This window comes from Cupressus sempervirens, chromosome 3 (assembly GCF_028749045.1).
Source record: "Cupressus sempervirens isolate cs-2001-9-10 chromosome 3, ASM2874904v1, whole genome shotgun sequence".
NCBI lineage: Eukaryota > Viridiplantae > Streptophyta > Pinopsida > Cupressales > Cupressaceae > Cupressus > Cupressus sempervirens.
The window spans coordinates 181,043,576-181,060,923 of NC_143120.1; the positions used below are offsets into that span (position 1 = coordinate 181,043,576).

Consider the following 17,348-nt stretch of genomic DNA (forward strand, 5'->3'; position numbering starts at 1 on the left):
AAACCTACAGAAGTATTCGGGAGAGATTTTCATGGAAGGGACTGAAAGGGGATGTGTTGCAGCATGTGAGAGAATGTACTGTTTGCCAACAGAACAAATCCGAACACATTCTTCTTGCCAGACTGTTATAGCCTTTGTCGATTCCCAAACATAAGTGGGAAAGTATATCAATGGACTTCATAACAGGTCTTCCTAGGATGAACGGAAAGGATTGCATCTTCATGGTGGTTGACAGATTGACAAAGTATGCTCACTTCTTCGCCATCCCCTCAGACCTTCAGGTTGCACAGGTCGCCGAACTATTTTTCAGAGAAGTCTTTCGCCTACACAGGTTACCCTGAAACATCGATAGCGATCGGAATGGTCAATTCGTCAGTATCTTTTGGACAGAGTTGTTTCGGATGGCAGGGACAAAATTATCACCGAGCACGAGTTACCACCCACAGACAGATGGCCAAACTGAAATTGTGAACAAATGGCTTGAAGGCTACCTACAGAACTACGTCTCGGCTCAACAATGTGCGTGGGTAAAATAATGTCCACCAATATAATTGAGAGGGGGGGTGCATCGGTTATATGCTTTAAACAACTTTAACAAATCTGAAACATGCAATCAAAAGGTATAACAACCATGCAATGTGACAAGATATGTTAACTAGGGAAACCCTTGATCAGAGGGAAAACCCTGGTGGGAATGATGCCCGCAAGATGATGTACTAATAAAAATGTTCCTTGTGAAAGGACGTGACCCTATTAGGAGTCAAATAATTACAATCAATACTTATGAGTCTTTGATAGGAGAGTTTGAATTTCTATCGGAAGATTCCAACCTTCTTAGGAGTTGTGCCTATATTGTTAGGAGTTGAAAGGAAGAAAACTAAACCCACTGACCAAATTGCTTAAGAGCTGTTGTCACTAAACAATTTAGGATAACGATTAACCTAACCAAGAGAAACGAACTGACTGAAACAACAACATATCTTTGCCAATACAATTCCTTTGAAGTCCACACTTATCCTCAACATCAGAGACTTCTTTGACCTTCACAAATTTGCACCCAAAGCTCGCATAACATAATATCAATAACATATGACCGCATATGATCTCACTAACCACATACTCTTACAACCAAGGAAACATCTTTCCTTTATACCAAGTCTTAATAACTAATTGAGTCTGTCTTGAGGCTTTCCCAATGTACAATGAATAATATAGGACCCTCATAAGATATTACATTTAGGTTCCACATGTTACAAAGCATATTACATCAATAATACAACATAGTCGGCCTCCAAGAAATAACTTGCACATTATCCTTCACAAGTCTTTACAGAATGAAAACCAAATTCTGCCATCGCGAACATATCTTTGATCGAAATACAAGTCTGCTGAACAAGCGTCAACATCACCAAAAAGATACAACACAAACAACAACATACAGTTTCTTGCAAACTATCCTGCAACTAGTAACTCTCGCAAAACTTCATAATTCCTTCTACGGTCTTAGCCATAACATCTAGAAGCATCCATGAACATACTGCCAACCCTGCTGAAAGCAATTCAGCAACCAGAAACCTCGCCGAAGAAAAGTGTCTCTTCTATTCTGACAGAATTGTCTAGAAAGCTGATATGTTGACATCAATGATAAACCAAGTAATGAATGCAACACATAAGCACTCAATCATCTCCCGAAGCGTATGGATAATCTCCATAAGTCATTCATGCCAACAATCTCCCCCTTTGGCATTGATGACAACATATGATGAAAAGCATCAAAGTTTCAAAAGTACCGAAATATATATTTCTTCCTCATCTGCCTTTATTCCCCCATTCATGCCACTCCATGAATGTATAAACACATCTCTCCCAAACAGATATAGATGGCTTGTAAAGAGTTTTTCATGTTCTAATCTCTCCCATTGATCAACAATGTTTTTCATGTATATCTCTCCCCCATTGACATCAATGACAGGCGCCTTTATGCCAATTCCATGAAGTTCAATCATCTCCAATAGCTATCTTGCTGCTAAGCTCCCCTTTCCAATATGCATAATAAACTGTACATAATACTCACAAGTTTTCACTTTCTCTCGCCCTTTGACATCAATGACAAAGGTGAGTCGAAGATCATTTACTTGTCAAAATTTTGTGTCTTCTTCTGCTTCCGTAGACTGAATGAATGCTCAAAAGTGCTATACAGTCAAAAGAATGCTCAAATGTAGATATGGATATGCAACTACTAATCAATTAAGGTCCAAATATAAGATTTTTAGTATTAATTATGATTTCCTCACTGGGTATATTTTCTTCATGTTGATTTGTACAAGAGGCCGAATACAATCAATGAAATTAAACACCCTTTCGAGGTTGTGAGATGATAAGAGGTATCTCTATGAATGGAATTAGGCTGGAATACTTGGTGTTGTAGAACCTTTAGTGAGTTCTATTGACAAAAGGCATAGATAACCATGCCTGCTATTTTTCAGTCATTGTGATACATGATTTAATTGGAGATATAAAGACTAATCTGGTCTTGAGGTTGCTGGTTATTTATGTGCACGATGACCAAATAAGTTAGTTTTCTATGATTAAGGTCATAGAGGACATTGCTTGATCTACACCTACATCTCAAAAATTTACATATGGTAGCGAAAAGCTTTCTGTGTTCTTTCTTGATGTCTAGAGCTTGTTAGTATCATCTGTCTTTGTGGTCTTCTATGACATAATATTTTCATATGCAAAATATTCTTTTTCTGGTTCAAAACCATATTTTAAGAGTTGTAATTGTAATATTGGCCTAATCATAAATGATCCAAAAGGATTTGTGGTATGACAGTAACAGATGTAGTCTTCTAGGGTAGGGACTTACACTTAGACTACTGGGTTCTAGTTAATTGCATGAACCTATCGTGTTGATGTTAGAAAGTACTCAAATCGTGTGGACATCGAGGAACAGGAGGTATGCTCTGGTTGACCAATCACATTAAAACAGTCTTAGTTGAGTATAATGATATGGTTTGGGTAATCTTGGTTCGTAATGGAGAATGTGATGATTTCCTCTGCTTTAAGTAGTCAAGCTAGTTATCAAATATGAATTTGCATACACATTATTTTCTGAAGAGATTGGGACCACCAAATTAAAACTAGTGGGTTTTGCTAGATCATCTTGACTATATTTACATGTTTTATCAATTGTGTGTTGGATAAATAATCTTTACTGTAAGGTTTGTCATTATATGGAAATACTCTGAATTGGTTAGGGAGTTTACAGAAAGGATTGGCTATACTTGTTTTTCTTATTGCATTTGTGTGTTTTACAGAATCCTGTGGAGCTTGAAGGTTTAAGGAATGCTCATATACGTGATGGTGTTGCTGTTGTGAGTTATCTTTCTTGGCTTGACAAACAGGTAATTCTTGTTATGTTCTACTGTTTTTTGAGGGGAAATATTACTTGTTTAACTTGCTTCTTGATGTCTTCCTGGGGAGAAAATGATGGAATGTATACGATTCTGGTTTCTGATGTGATCTTGAAAATAGTTTCACGTGTGTTGTTGAAAATGGTTACTTGTTGACATCTAGTGTAATTAGTCTATATGATTAACAGATATGTTTTTTAGAAGACTCTGAAGTGAGATGGCATATTGAGGATGGTAGAGACAATATCTAGCTTCAGTGCTGGGCTGATATTTTGAATGCTTTTTATTTTGGAAATGTGTTCCAAAAACTAATAGAATTATGGAATATGGGTCTCTAATTTTCTTCAAGCATGGATCATGGTTGGGAACGTTGTTCACATACTGTGAAGAAAGTCTGTAAAGTTCCTGTTATATGGATGCTATAGATCTATGATGACCATAGATAAAATTGTGGAAGGTAGTGTCTTGACAGGTGCAATATGCCCCCCCTAGTATATTAATTCCAGAACCACAAAAATGCAAATAGACAATTTGCGTGCAATTGGTTCAACACAATGTATAAAAAGTATAGAATATTGTAATGTCCCTCCTCTGGTCCTTTAAGTTTTTTAGCTAATCTTGTAAAACCCGATTACAAATGACAACTTTATATTCACTTACGCTCCTGACAAAAGTAATGTAACTGTCTTGGTACCCAATATATGTACCCTTGCTATACTTCCAATGATTAATCTGATATGAGTACCAAGTTTGTAATATTGAATGCACATAAAAGGCGCTACTTTCTAACTTGATCAAATCAAAGGTAATAAGAAATGATGACCCTCATATGATCTATGTGTCTTATAATTTATTGTATCATCTTTCATATATATCCATCGTATGTATTTATAAATCTTACTTTCTTATGTTATTTGGCTCTCCCGTTCAATTTTAAGTAAGATTCTCTCATGATACCCTTGCTATTCCACATTTATTATATATATTCATCCTTTAATGATTCCACACACAATTTATGTCCAATCTTACTCCATTCTCTAACTTCGCACTATTTTATATGTATATGTTTATATTTAACACACTACTGTTTCATAGGAAATGTCAAGCCTTAAGACTGTTGACTGCTGCCATCTCCTTGTGTGACTTATTTCGTATTCCTTCAAGAGTAATAGTAAGGATTATTTTACATTTCAGTGCGATGCTGCTATAATGGGTTACCAATATTGTCGACACATTGGTTTTGCTAAGTGTCGTACTTATGTTCTTTGTAATGACCCCTAATTTTAATCTTCTGATTCAAATAAGCCCCAATGACTTGCAACAGGAGGCGGAAAACTCCTTCAGTCTTCCCACCCAAAGTTAGAACATCAAAACTTCTACCCGTTAGGAGTGGGAGGATAATACGCAAGAATTACCCATTGAAAGTATATTGTTGAGGCAATAGGGAGACAATGAGGAAAGCAAGCCTCTGTCATCAAAACTGTTTGTGCAGTAAGAGGAAGAAGACAAAGAAAAAGAACTTGAAGGTGACGTGCTGGATCTCTTTGAGAAAACATTACGGAGAATAGGGAGCCTTCCAATATCAGACACAAGGATAGGGAAAATAGAACTAGAGACTCTAGGGAGGAGAGTATAGGTACAGCTACAAATGAGGCAACCAAAATGTGAATGACATAGGTGGAGGGGTAGGAAACTTACATGTAGTTGAAGGTGAGAAAGACACAGAGGGACTCAGAGGAGAAACCATCCCACCAAAGTTGAATAACATGCACAAAACCTATTGTATGTGGCAAATGGGAAAACCCTCAGACAAACAAAAATTGCCCAAATCTAGTGACGATGGATCAGAAGACCTTGTATACCACTGTAAAACCAGCGTGACCATTTGGGAAGCAAGTAGAAAAGATGCAAGGACTATAGGGTGAAAGTATTCCTCGCCACCTTGAGGGGCGGAGCAATCGATTTGTATACAAACCTTCCAATGGAGGATAAAGCAATGTGGAAGGATTTGAGAAAAGCCTTCGAAGTAGTATTTAGGCTACTTCATGATGACGAGGAAGTGATAGTCGAGATATACAATACTTAACAAGGGAAGAATGAGACAGTCTGGGCTTTCCATCATAGATTGAAGGAACTAATTGGTAAATTGGAAAGTCAACCAACAAGTGGTCTAATTTGAGATGGTTCATAGAGGGGTTGCCACTATTCATCCGAAAGCAGATGAAGGTAGTACCACCATCCTCATATAGAGAGGTGTGTAATAAGGCGATGTATGGTAGTGATGATGACACTTAGATTCAGATGGTGATGATAATTCATAAACAATCCAAGAACTCCACAAGGATATGCTAAGGATGATGAAGGAAATGGGGGTGGAAAAGTAGACAATAAACAAGGAAATATGGTGTATTGAGTGCAAGAATGAAGGGTGTACTAGAGCCAATTAGCTCAATAATTTTTTCTACAATATTTGTCAAGGTCTAGGACACTCATAGGAGTGCTCATACAATTTAAGAGTAAGGAGTACCCAAGTACTCCTAACAACGAACATACCACCCCACCTACCACACTGCTAAGAGCCACAAACTCGAATGCCTCCCTAGGACGCTGCCAAAAATATAGGCATGGAGCTAACAACAACAACAATATGCCACGAAACCACAATGACTATAGGAAATGTAGTGAATGGGGCCCCTTCACACGAGAATGTCAAAAGGAATTGAGGTAGTGGAAGTAGGTTGTATAGATGGTGTGGGTTGAAGAACCATGAAGATACTGGCTGTCCCAAGGGAAAGGTCGTGAACTTGATACTAGTAACAAATTTGGCGGAGGAAGTTTTGGCAATCACTAAGTCCTAAAGCAAGAAAGCCACATGCCCAAATCCACACATGTAGAAGGAAAGGTTGAAGGAGGATAGAAGGGGAACACAAATGGCAAAATAGAAAAATAACACAGGCAAACCCATGAGGCCACAAGTAACCCATCTTGGTCAACATTTGAGGCTAATATCATAAAACAAATGTTGCAGACCATTGTACTTGGTACGAGTGACAGACCTACTCAAGACATTGCCACAATTGAAAGTGGCAATCTCCAACAAAGAAGACACCAATGACAACCAAGGGAAGAGCAAGAACACGAAGGACAAAGCATGAGAGGGAAAGCCCAAGAGGATACCGTGCCCGTCGAACCTATGCTGCTTATAGTGAGGTTAAGAAGGACCCTTGCTGTAGTGGAAGTGGAGATCGTGGGATGCCCACTCACCAATACCATCGTGGATGGAGGATCTAGAATAAATGTACTCCTGGGAGAGACATGGAAGGTATTGGGCAAACGACACTTTGGCTACTGACATCTTATTTGTTAGGAGCAAACCATCATGGTAAAAAGCCGCTTGGGACACTCATGTTGCAGAAATTGATCATGGGAACACAATAGTTTTTTCTTGACTTTGTGGTCATCACTCTAGACAAGGGGTACAACGCCCTCCTCAAAAGAGGTTGGCTCATCACAACAAAGGCCAACCATAACTTGAAAAAGAATACATTATCCATGAAGAGTGAAGGGAATAAATGCTTAATTGATCTTAGAAACCAAATAGTAAGCGAAGAGTTGGCATCCAAATTTGATTCAGAGATAGGGGAGTGTGGCTAGGATGAAGGGATGAAACTGGATGACGAGGACATCTTAAGATTTGGAAGTTGCTCAAAAGATGAAACCAACTCCCTTAATGGGTTGTTTTACTAGTAGATGGAGGATTATGAGATATTCCAATCCAATTGCTACATATTGGAAATTACAGGAATTGAGGGGGATTAGGATAGACACCCAACGAAATTTGAAGGGCCAAAATATTAAATGGAACATGAGAAGGCTGCTAGACTATATGATATAATTTAATTTGTTTTGGTATATGATCTTCTCTCACACTATTACACTATTATAGATAATACTCATATTATTTAAGTGTACTTGTATGTGTTGTTTATACAGACATATACCTACGTGTTGCATTAAAGTATACATAGAATCATTCTAGTCTACATTTTCAATAAGAATCTTAGCTTCCGTTGAAAGCTCAACTTTTTGACTTACCTCTTGTCGTCGTTGAGTTGTGGTAGTTTTCATTTGGATGCCATAACTTCTCCAGATTTTAAAAAATGATTGGTTTGTGCATCTGCATACTGGCGTAATCCCATCGGTTTCTGTATGGTTGGGTGTTAGAAAAACTCTCATGGTCCCAATTATCTGCTCCTTTGCTTTGCTGGCACCTTTCATCTGCAAGAATCATTCTGAGAATCATTCTCTTTGCCATCCCTCGTCTGTCATTGAAACTACCATTTCTCTGATGAAAAAACCCTGTTCAGAAACTGAACGTCCATCTCCGATTGGCCTGACCACTGTAACATAGTCTATCATGTCTGCGAAACCCTAACCAGTGTCATTGCTCCTATTCCGCCGTGTTAGTATTTTATTATTGAAGTTTTTAAAAGATTTTTTGTTACTTAACAAATTAATGCATATATTTAATGTTCAGAAAATTTGTCAAGTTTTTTTCTGAGCTTTTACTGTGTCCCAGACTTTGGATTATCATTTGGAATGGCACGTTTGTTTGCTTCTGGGTTTTGGTGAAGACATTTTTTTTCCCAATATTTTCTAAAATAAAAAGTGAGTATTGCTTAATGCATTAAATATTTCCTCTAGAACATGTTGATGGATAATTTGAAAAATGCTTCTTATATTATCTAGCCTTTTTGTTTATTGATCCCTTTGGAGACAATGCTTTACTTAGGACTGTTCACTTTTTTTTTTTCTGTTTACATGGTGCGTTGAAGTGATACAGTACTATCTTATCAATGACTTAAGAATTTTAGATTAGGTTAATTTTCTATCTTATGATTTGTGTTATACTTCTGTGCCATTGTAAGAAAACGCATCATTTGTTACTGTTAATTGGTATTATATTATCTCACTGGTGAATTAAGTCATGAAGATAAAAATGTTATTTAGTTAGTATATGACGATGAATACAATGAATCATTGTATCAATTGTGAATTTATATTCAGAATTTATTTGTTTGTGTGAGGTTTGGTTTCTAACAGATGCATATAGACTAGGGTATTTCTTTTTTCCTACATGAAGTATTAGTTGTGGGCATATAGTAACTATGAATCCTCAGATGCAAGAGATATATGGAGCTGCTGGCTATTTTTCTGAAGTCAAAGAGACAAACAAACGGAAGTACTCGTAAGTTTTTGTCCTCCTGAAGATTTTCTTTCTGGGTTTTTTGGTTAGTTTGTACTATCATGTGATGAAAGAGTTAGCTTTTTTTATTGGTCTTTTTATAGCGATTTCTGTAATTTATCAGGCAACAAATCTCAAATGTTTTATAAATTATGTATATCCCATATAGGAACAACATTTTTCAAGGAATTTGTTTTTTTGAACTCTGAATTTTCTAACCTTTTACCGTGTATATTTTTAAGTTTGTTTTGATATAGATCAAAGCTCTGAGTATGAATATGCCGCTAACAATTGAAAATTAGGGTATTAAGGGGAAGGTTAATCTGTTATAAACTGAAATTGTTTTAATGAGAGTTTTGATTGAATCTATAATTTGTAAGTTGTACTGGGCATAGATCTTGAGGATAAATTGTTCTCGAAAAATCACAGAGTGCATCTATGACGCAACATCCTATACAGTGGGTCTATGAATGTTTCTCTCCATTTGTCTTCCTCTATGATAATTATATGGATGATTTCTAAACCTGGCACGCAAGGTCCATGTGCACTTCATTGAGGATTGGTCTTTTGTTTTCCTACCTGCTATGTCTTGCGTTTGTGGTCAAGTTTTGAATTATATTTACTGTGACGAATGAAGTATTATTATTGAGATAAACGAAGACAGACTAGGATTATACTAAGTGACTAAGGAAGAATGACATGGAAAAATTGGATAGTTTGTGTGTTGGATGTATTGAACAATTTGCAAAAGATTATAGTTCAACTATTGGTATGCCCCATAGTACTATGAGTAAACTATTTAAATTGGAGCTTGCAAATACTTTTCATCAAGTTAAATCAATTTGATGGGAAACTTTTATAGGAAAAGGAAACAGAGAAACATAAGAATGAAAAAAGAAGAAATGTTATTGAAACATTAATTTATTAATAGAAGTAGAAATTGATAAAATGTCTGACGACATAAAACACTCAATTGGACTATGCTAGAAAGTCTTGATTGCAAGGCCCAATTACACAAAAGGATCGATTACATTAGAAAGTGCAGCTACATTAAAAGGTGTGACTGTATCATATGGTGAGCAATGAACTCATTTGCACAATAAGCAAAGAAGCCTCACTACAGTTGTACGTGGTACAACCTACCTGTCAGCCTCAATTATATAGCACCATTTAAGATAAATTCATATTGTACAACCCAAAAAGTATGTGGTATGACTAGGATTTGTATGGCTATTCCATTCCTCCATCTAGATAATACCTGTTTATAATTTTTCGCCAACATCGTACAATGACCATTCTATTATTTTACTATTGTACCACAGTATTTTAAATTCATCTAAAATTTTATGGAACCTCTTTTAGAGTATGACATGATCACTTGTTTGTGTTGTAGAATATGTGCAATTAATTTGTTATGTTGTATGACAGAAGTTTTCGTTTTTCAGCAATATAATAACTTCCAACCTCTACATACATGGTAACTAAAAAAGCATACCATTAAACTTTCAACTGTGTAAGTTTTCAAAGCTTTGCCATGTTTGAAAATAATACTTTAACCCCTTGCATTTTGATACATGTTCAATTTAGACACAATGAGGTTTCTTACCTCAACCTTGTTGATGTGAGTTATAGTCCACTACAACATGCAAAATCAAACGCTTACTGTTTCAAAATGAAAAGAACAAATATTCAATTCTCTCGATATAAAGTCACTTCTTATGCTAAGCTTGCAAAGTAAGATCACAAGGTGACTTCAAGGTTCCTTCAATTGTGAACACTAGGTTATTGGAAATGATGTGATTATCTGGATCATCAAGGGGACTTATGCTAGTTCATTCAACACTTGTCAACTTGAATCTAATGATTTGGCTTTATAATGTGCATTGAAAATATGCTTTGATTTTCAACTCTTGGAATCTAACATAAACTTATCTTCCACTACCATGTTTACCTCTAGCAATGAATGCAAGGGAATATTGATGGACACGTACCCTACTAGGTGTAATCTTGCCAGCAACCCCACCCACCTAGTGCAAGCTTCTCTGGTAAATATTAATGGTTTTTAAAGAAATATTTCACCTTTAGTCCCATCAAATGAATGCAAAATAAAGACTCAATATCAATTGAAGTTTTGTTTTGATTATTGACTCACAACACAAGGTAATTCTTATTATCTGTAAGAGGCCAGTGTCTTAGATTTGTTTGCGTCTAACAAGTGAACATCCACAATTCCTTTCATCCACATAAATGAAATTACTTAAAGCAAAATCTATTGTAACGACTTGAAGTTAAATCTGATCTAACCACTTAGAATGTAAATCTATTCTAAATGAGGGATGTAGATAACCTTGCAAAAATGAAAACTTGATTGCAAATATTCACCATGCGAGATACAACAATGGAATGCCAAATTTGGCAACAATTCTCAAACAACCTCCTCTACAAATGAAAGGAGGTGGGGGTTTATATAGGAGTCCCAATTACAATGAACAACCAAGATTGATTTAAAATCAAGGGCCTAGTACAAACCCTAATTAGGCAACCAAAAGTAGCCAATAGAAATGAAGCACCACTAAATACGCCAGTGAAAAAAATCAAAGGCTTGAGGATCAAGAAGAAGGAAAGAAGTTGCCTAATCATCACACCTGTCTCCGGGCATACCAGATTTGTTAGACCTTGTTGTGGATTCACCAAAACAACAACACCCTATCTGTATTGTTACTCAAAGATGTGCCCGGACCCCTGATCGTCCTGGGCCTTATCCTTCAGTGTTGGATTTCTTTTTATAGAGAGGATATCTAGTCCTTCTCTCGTCTATTGTTGTTCTCTTTCTTTGCTTTCTTGTTTGCTCCTTTTCAGACACCGTTTGGTGCTTCTGTTGGGTTGTATTTCTTTCCTGTTGTAATCTCTCAGTCCCTTGGACCCTTTTGTTGATCTCTTGTTGGACTTTAATATCATTATCTTATCTTATCTCATCATACAAGTCATCGTCCAAGATGTAGATTTCCTTTCTCTTCTCCCTTCTCACAAAATCAAATAACTTAAGAAAAAATTACTAAGTTCCTCCATGTCAATAATGTGAAGGTTGCCATGTTGCATCTCTATAACCTCCAACTCCTCCATGTACATGCCTGGTGTGTTATCTCAATTTGAAAAATGCCATTGTAGATCATAAGGGGCATGAGTGAGAGTAAGTCATTCAAGTGACTTTCCTCAAGAAAATCCATGCCTATCAAATAAACTGATTCAACCTTTCCATGAACTTTTTGAAATCTAACTCACTAGCAACCTTAAAATCAATATCAAGCAACTCCTTGATTGCATTAAGGACCTTCGAACGTATTTGCAAGACAAGATCCTTAATATCATTGCATTGTGCTTGAGCATGCTTATATGTAGTCCTCTTGGTAACCAATGAGAGATCAATAGCCAATGTCATAGGTGGTTCCCTTATCGACGACTCCCCCCTGTATCAGGACCGATTTGGGAATAACCCTTAAAGCCTTGAGACAAGGAATGACTTGTTTGTTGGGCTTAAATTCCTTTTATATTTCTTCTAATCCTTGTGCCATTTCGATCATTATCGCAGTCTTTCCATGTGCTTGAACCATTCTCATGAGAAAAGTCTTTGCTTGCCCTCTAATATCTCCTGCCCAATTCTTTACTATGTTGTGAGCACACCAAGAACCCTAAGGAGTATGAACATTTGCGACAAGTGTTGTATCCTCATGCTTCGTTGGATTCACATATTTGTTATGATTTCTTTCAGTATCAAGTTTTCTATCTCCAACTCATCATTTGATGCTTCTTTGGTTCACTGACCCATTTCTTATTTATAATATCCTTGCAGGCATCTGGCCTTGCCTTGCTTCAAATAGCCATTGGGTCTCTTCCTTAGAGCTGATCTGCATTCCAAAGTGATTTAGGGGATTCCAAGAACCTCTCTTATTGCCTCTTCCTTAGGAATGAAAACACCTTTCCTTGAGCTTGACTCCGCAAGAAACAAGAAAACTTGTCGGTCTAACCATCAGTCATGATGGTGTAGCCCTTTTTGCTCCAAAACACACACTGGTCCTATAATTGTCCTTGTGTTAGGATCATATTTTTCTGAACATTTGACCACGAGCTTGCTGCATTGGATGGCTGTGGGAAATCCAGTTGCCTAGTAAAGTCCATTATTCACAATATTCACTACCAGCTGTGCAGGCAAGTAATCTCCGTGTTCATTCATTATCCTCTTTAACTTTTTCAAGTGATTTAACTTTTTCAAGTGAAGGTGTTCCATGTTTGTGCTTGTGATCTTTCCCCATGCGGATATTATTGAGGACTCTGGATAAAAGCCCTTGGATAGCTTTTTGATTAGCATTGTCCTCGCTGCAAATTCTTCAGTTCTGTCATTTTCGTATGAAGCTTGAAGCTAGTAAGGATTAAAGACTTAAGAGGATAATAAGTTTTAGATAAATAAAGTTCTTGATTCTATCCATGCATTAGACAATCAGTTTCACACTTAGTTTTAATGAACTACTCCAATGAAAGGAATAAGCAATGTGTAAGCAAGAACATCAAGGCACCAAGGATCCTTGAGATCTTTCTTTAACATTACTAAACAAAATTTGCTCAAGTACAGATAAGTATAACATCAATTTAAACTAACCCTAAAGATTTCTTCTAGTGAAATTTTTATATCCAAATGCTGATAATGACCCCCCTCTGATTAATTGCAAGCACCCTATAGTGGTAAAATTATATTTTAAACATTAAACAATAATTTCAATTGGTGAAGGGAGTTGCAAGCTACTTTTTGACTAACATTGCCTTGGCTGTGAACTTGTTGGCTCTACCATTCCTGTATGAAGCTTGAAGCTAGTGAGGATTAAAGGCTCAAGAGAATAATAAGTTTTAGATCATTAAAGTTCTTGATTCTATCCATGGATTAGACAATCAATTTCACACTTAGTTTTATTGAACTACTCCAATGAGAGGAATAAGAAATGTGCAAGCAAGAACATCGAGGCACCAAGGATCCTTAAGATCTTTCTTTAACATTACAAAACTAAATTTGCTTAAGGACAGATAAGTATTACATCAATTTAAACCAAAGAAACGTGAATCGGAATCGGATCGGAATCGGCAAGGCCGAATCGAATCGTGAATCGGCAATGAATCGGCAATGAATCGGCGATGAATCGGCAAATTTGAAAAAACCCTTTAAATTTAAAGATTTTAACAATTTAAAACTTATTTCATGCACCCTTTATTGAATATAACTTAAGCACACTATAACATCATCAAATAGAAGTTAAAACTTAACATACATAAACATGAAACATAAAATCCATCACATACGTAACTATGTTATCTAAGATTCTAAAATGTAAATTGTAGGCTAGCTGAAGTAAATAGAAATCAAATGATCATAATGATTTAAATCATAGAATGTATGTAAGATGATCCATAAGACATCAAATCATAAATTTATGTAAGAATCTAAGATGAAGATCCATGAAAGTTTGAAACTTTGAAACATATGTCTATCAATGATTCAGTATCAATATCTGTAAACAAAATATAAAAACAAGGCTCCAGCTCAAGCCTCAGGCTCATAGTCATCATCATCCTCAACATCATCCTCAAGCTTGGCTACAGCCTCAGCCTCAGCCTCTGAGTATCCAGTCTGCCTAGTAGCAAGGCGTCTAATGTAGGTCCTAGAGGACTGTCGAGCCATATCTCCCGCATATAAGATGGGCTCACGAATGTCGCTAGGGCCTGTGTCTGTGCGTGCACGTGTGCGTCTACCAATGCCTGAAGAACGTGCTCTAGCTGCCTCAACCTCTATATCCACCTGGTCAATCCACGCACGGTCTTCCTCAGTGAAGACTGGATCTACAACCTCTGTGAGCCACTCTGATTCTGGATCAATCTCCTCCAGAATGATCGGAGAGGAGTCAGTGCCCAAAATCTGTCTGATCCTAAGACGGAGGTTGTAATGAACGAAGACAAGATCATTCAACCTCTGCACTGTCAACCTGTTTCTCCTCTTTGAGTGGATGTGCTAGAACATGGACCAACTGCGCTCACATCCAGAAGCGCTGCTTGGCTGACTCAGAATACGAATGGCAATTTTTTGAAGTTTTGGGGTTGTGGCCCCAAACATTTGCCACCATCTATCTGAAATAAGGGAAAATAAAAATAATTAGTCTCATTTACAAATTACAAATTACAAGTTAACTCTAAAATTACATAATCAACTTTAAGTTTAGAATCTAGATTCATGAACATTGAATATATTATTTAATTTTTACCTGGCTGTATTGTTTCCCGAGCATCTATGGCTACCCTGCTAGAGAAAAGTGGCCCTTCTTTATTATTGAACTTATCAAGCTCAATAATTGCAGCACTGCTATCCTCATCAGTACTCAACCTCTGGATCACTGTATATAATCCGGTGAGAACCTCCTCATCCGCCTTGAAGTCAGGAGGGAAACGAAATGCCAAATTCAAAAAGTAAGCTGCTGCATGGATGGGTCTGTGGAGCTGATTCTGCCATCTCCTATCAATGATGTCCCAAATAGGGGCATACTTCTCCTGCACTCCTGCATACTGAGCTCTAATGGCCTCCTTGGCCCTATCCATGCCCTCATATATGTAGCCCATAGAGGGCTTCTCCTCATCAGCAGTTCGTAGGAGAGATACAAGAGGCTCAGTGGCCTACATATAAAGTAAAACAAAAATTTGAGTCAAAACTTAAACATAGAATAATTCAATAATATAAGGTAAAACTAAATCATTAAACAATTAGCATAGTAAACTGTAAAATATTAAATGTTAAATTGCAATAAAATTACCTTAAGTATTTCTCTAGCAGGTTTCCAAAAACCATCATCATCAAATATGCAATCCACCACATCTATCCCTGCAGTGGTCGTAGCATAGGAAGATGAAATCCACTCCCGCCCAACAAACATGCTCCTCAAATCATCCCTTGATGTCAAGAAGGACTGCAAGGTGATGAAATTCGAGGCAAACCTCGTGATCCCTGGACGAGCTAACTCTTTGTCTCCTGTGTACTTCCTCATTGTGCTAAGGACAAATGAATGATTATAAATAAACTTACATATGTTTTTTGCCCTTTCCACACATGACTTGACCCAGTCAAGTTTGCCAATTTCCTCCAACATGAGGTCAAGGCAGTGTGCTGCACAAGGGGACCAAAATATGGTGGGGTGCCTCTCCATCAAAAGTTTGCCTACAACAATTTTAAGATAATTAGAAATTCAAATTTCAAACATGTTAGAACTTAGAACTTAGGAAACTTAGAAATTCTAAGTTAGAATTAGAAAAAGTTCAAAATTCAAATAAATTTATTTTCAAAACTTAAAAAGTTAAAAGTTTACCTGCAGCAACATAACTTGCTGCATTATCCGTCACCACTTGCACCACATGTTGTTCCCCCACCTCTGCTATAACTTCCTCAATAACCTCACATAAGTATGTGGCGTTTTTTACATGAGCAGAAGCATCAATGGATTTGAGGAACATGGTATATCCTACAAGTAACAAAACAACGAATTATAATTACTATTAGCAATCAACAAATCAAAATTTGAAATAGTCAATCACGATTCAAAATTATGTACGTAGGAAAGTAGAATGATCAATCACCTCCACAGGATACAAGAAAATTGAGAAGTGTTCTTCCCCTCCTATCTGTCCAACCATCAGTCATGATGGTGCAACCCTTTTCGATCCACTCCTTTCGGTTGTCCTCAAGCTCATGCCTCATATCCTCAACCATTTCCTCCAGGAGGTATCCACTCAACTCAGCCTCAGTTGGGGCTTTAAACCCCGGACCACAAATGGCAACTGCATCTATCATGTTCTGCCAATAAGGAGTCCTGTCACAAATAGATAATGATATTGATTAGAAATTTAGATGTCAAAAACTAAAATCATAAAACAAGTAGATATAATTAAAGTTTTACTTTTACTTTTAACTTTAACTTTGAAGATAACAAAGAAAAAAGAATCAATTACCTGGCTGCAATAAATGGAATGTTGCAAAAGTACCAGAATTTGCAAATCTCTTTTTTGGCAGCATCATGAATCTCCTTGTTCAAACCCATGCCCTCAAGCGTGGGTTGGGAGCCAGGAGTAGTGCGGGGCACAAAGTAACTATCCATTCTGCTTTTCCGCACTCTAGGCTGCAATAGGTTGGTGTTGGACTCTGTCTCAGTATGAGACCGACTACCACTAACACTCACATGAGCACTAGCACTAGGATGAAAAGGAGGCCTAGAAGAACCCTCCCCAACACAACCTACGGATGCGGAAGCTGATGCAGATGCACTTGCAGATGTAGATGCGGTTGCGGATGTGGGAGCATGGGAGCCAATACCTCTTAACCCTTCAAGTTGCATTTTCTTAGTCAACTTGTCTTGTTCAATTTTTTCTAATGCCACTAAACAAGAGCGTTTTGCCTCAGCGGTTTGTTGAGTGCAAACTGTGACATCATGGCCAGGTATGCCAGCAATGTGGTATTTCAATCTATAGATACCTCCCGAATTTATTTTTTCTTTGCAAAATATACATTTTGTTTGATATTTGGTTCTCCCAGGAAACTCTTCATTATATTTCCAGCATTCATCTTTTTTACCCATTGTGGAAATTGGAAAATGAAAGCAAAGGGC

General features: G+C 37.1%; 2 protein-coding genes across 2 annotated transcripts in view; one reads left to right on the forward strand and one right to left on the reverse strand.

Moving 5' to 3' along the window:
- Positions 1–17,348, forward strand: part of APP1 (aminopeptidase P1) — a 200,027-nt gene that overhangs the window by 92,932 nt on the left and 89,747 nt on the right. The window contains exons 7-8 of the mRNA XM_089818888.1: positions 3,321–3,407; positions 8,597–8,664. Coding sequence (XP_089675014.1) covers positions 3,321–3,407; positions 8,597–8,664 — 155 coding nt within the window. The remainder of the gene's footprint in view (positions 1–3,320; positions 3,408–8,596; positions 8,665–17,348) is intronic.
- LOC149565384 (uncharacterized) lies at positions 14,105–16,222 on the reverse strand. The gene is made up of 4 exons (XM_089818887.1): positions 16,056–16,222; positions 15,507–15,907; positions 14,964–15,369; positions 14,105–14,829 (listed from the first exon to the last, which is right to left on the reverse strand). The coding sequence occupies exons 1-4, from the start codon at positions 16,198–16,200 to the stop codon at positions 14,714–14,716; spliced, it is 1,068 nt and encodes a 355-aa protein (XP_089675013.1). The 5' UTR covers positions 16,201–16,222; the 3' UTR covers positions 14,105–14,713.

What these genes read in the sequence shown, in the direction of transcription:
- LOC149565384 (XM_089818887.1), bottom strand. Translation starts at nt 16,200, where the DNA reads ATGTTCCTCAAATCCATTGATGCTTCTGCTCATGTAAAAAACGCCACA. An exon ending in CTGCTAGAGAAATACTTAAG is followed by an intron (nt 15,370 to 15,506) that starts GTAATTTTATTG and finishes CTTTATATGTAG; the next exon opens with GCCACTGAGCCTCTTGTATC. An exon ending in TCGGGAAACAATACAGCCAG is followed by an intron (nt 14,830 to 14,963) that starts GTAAAAATTAAA and finishes CCCTTATTTCAG; the next exon opens with ATAGATGGTGGCAAATGTTT.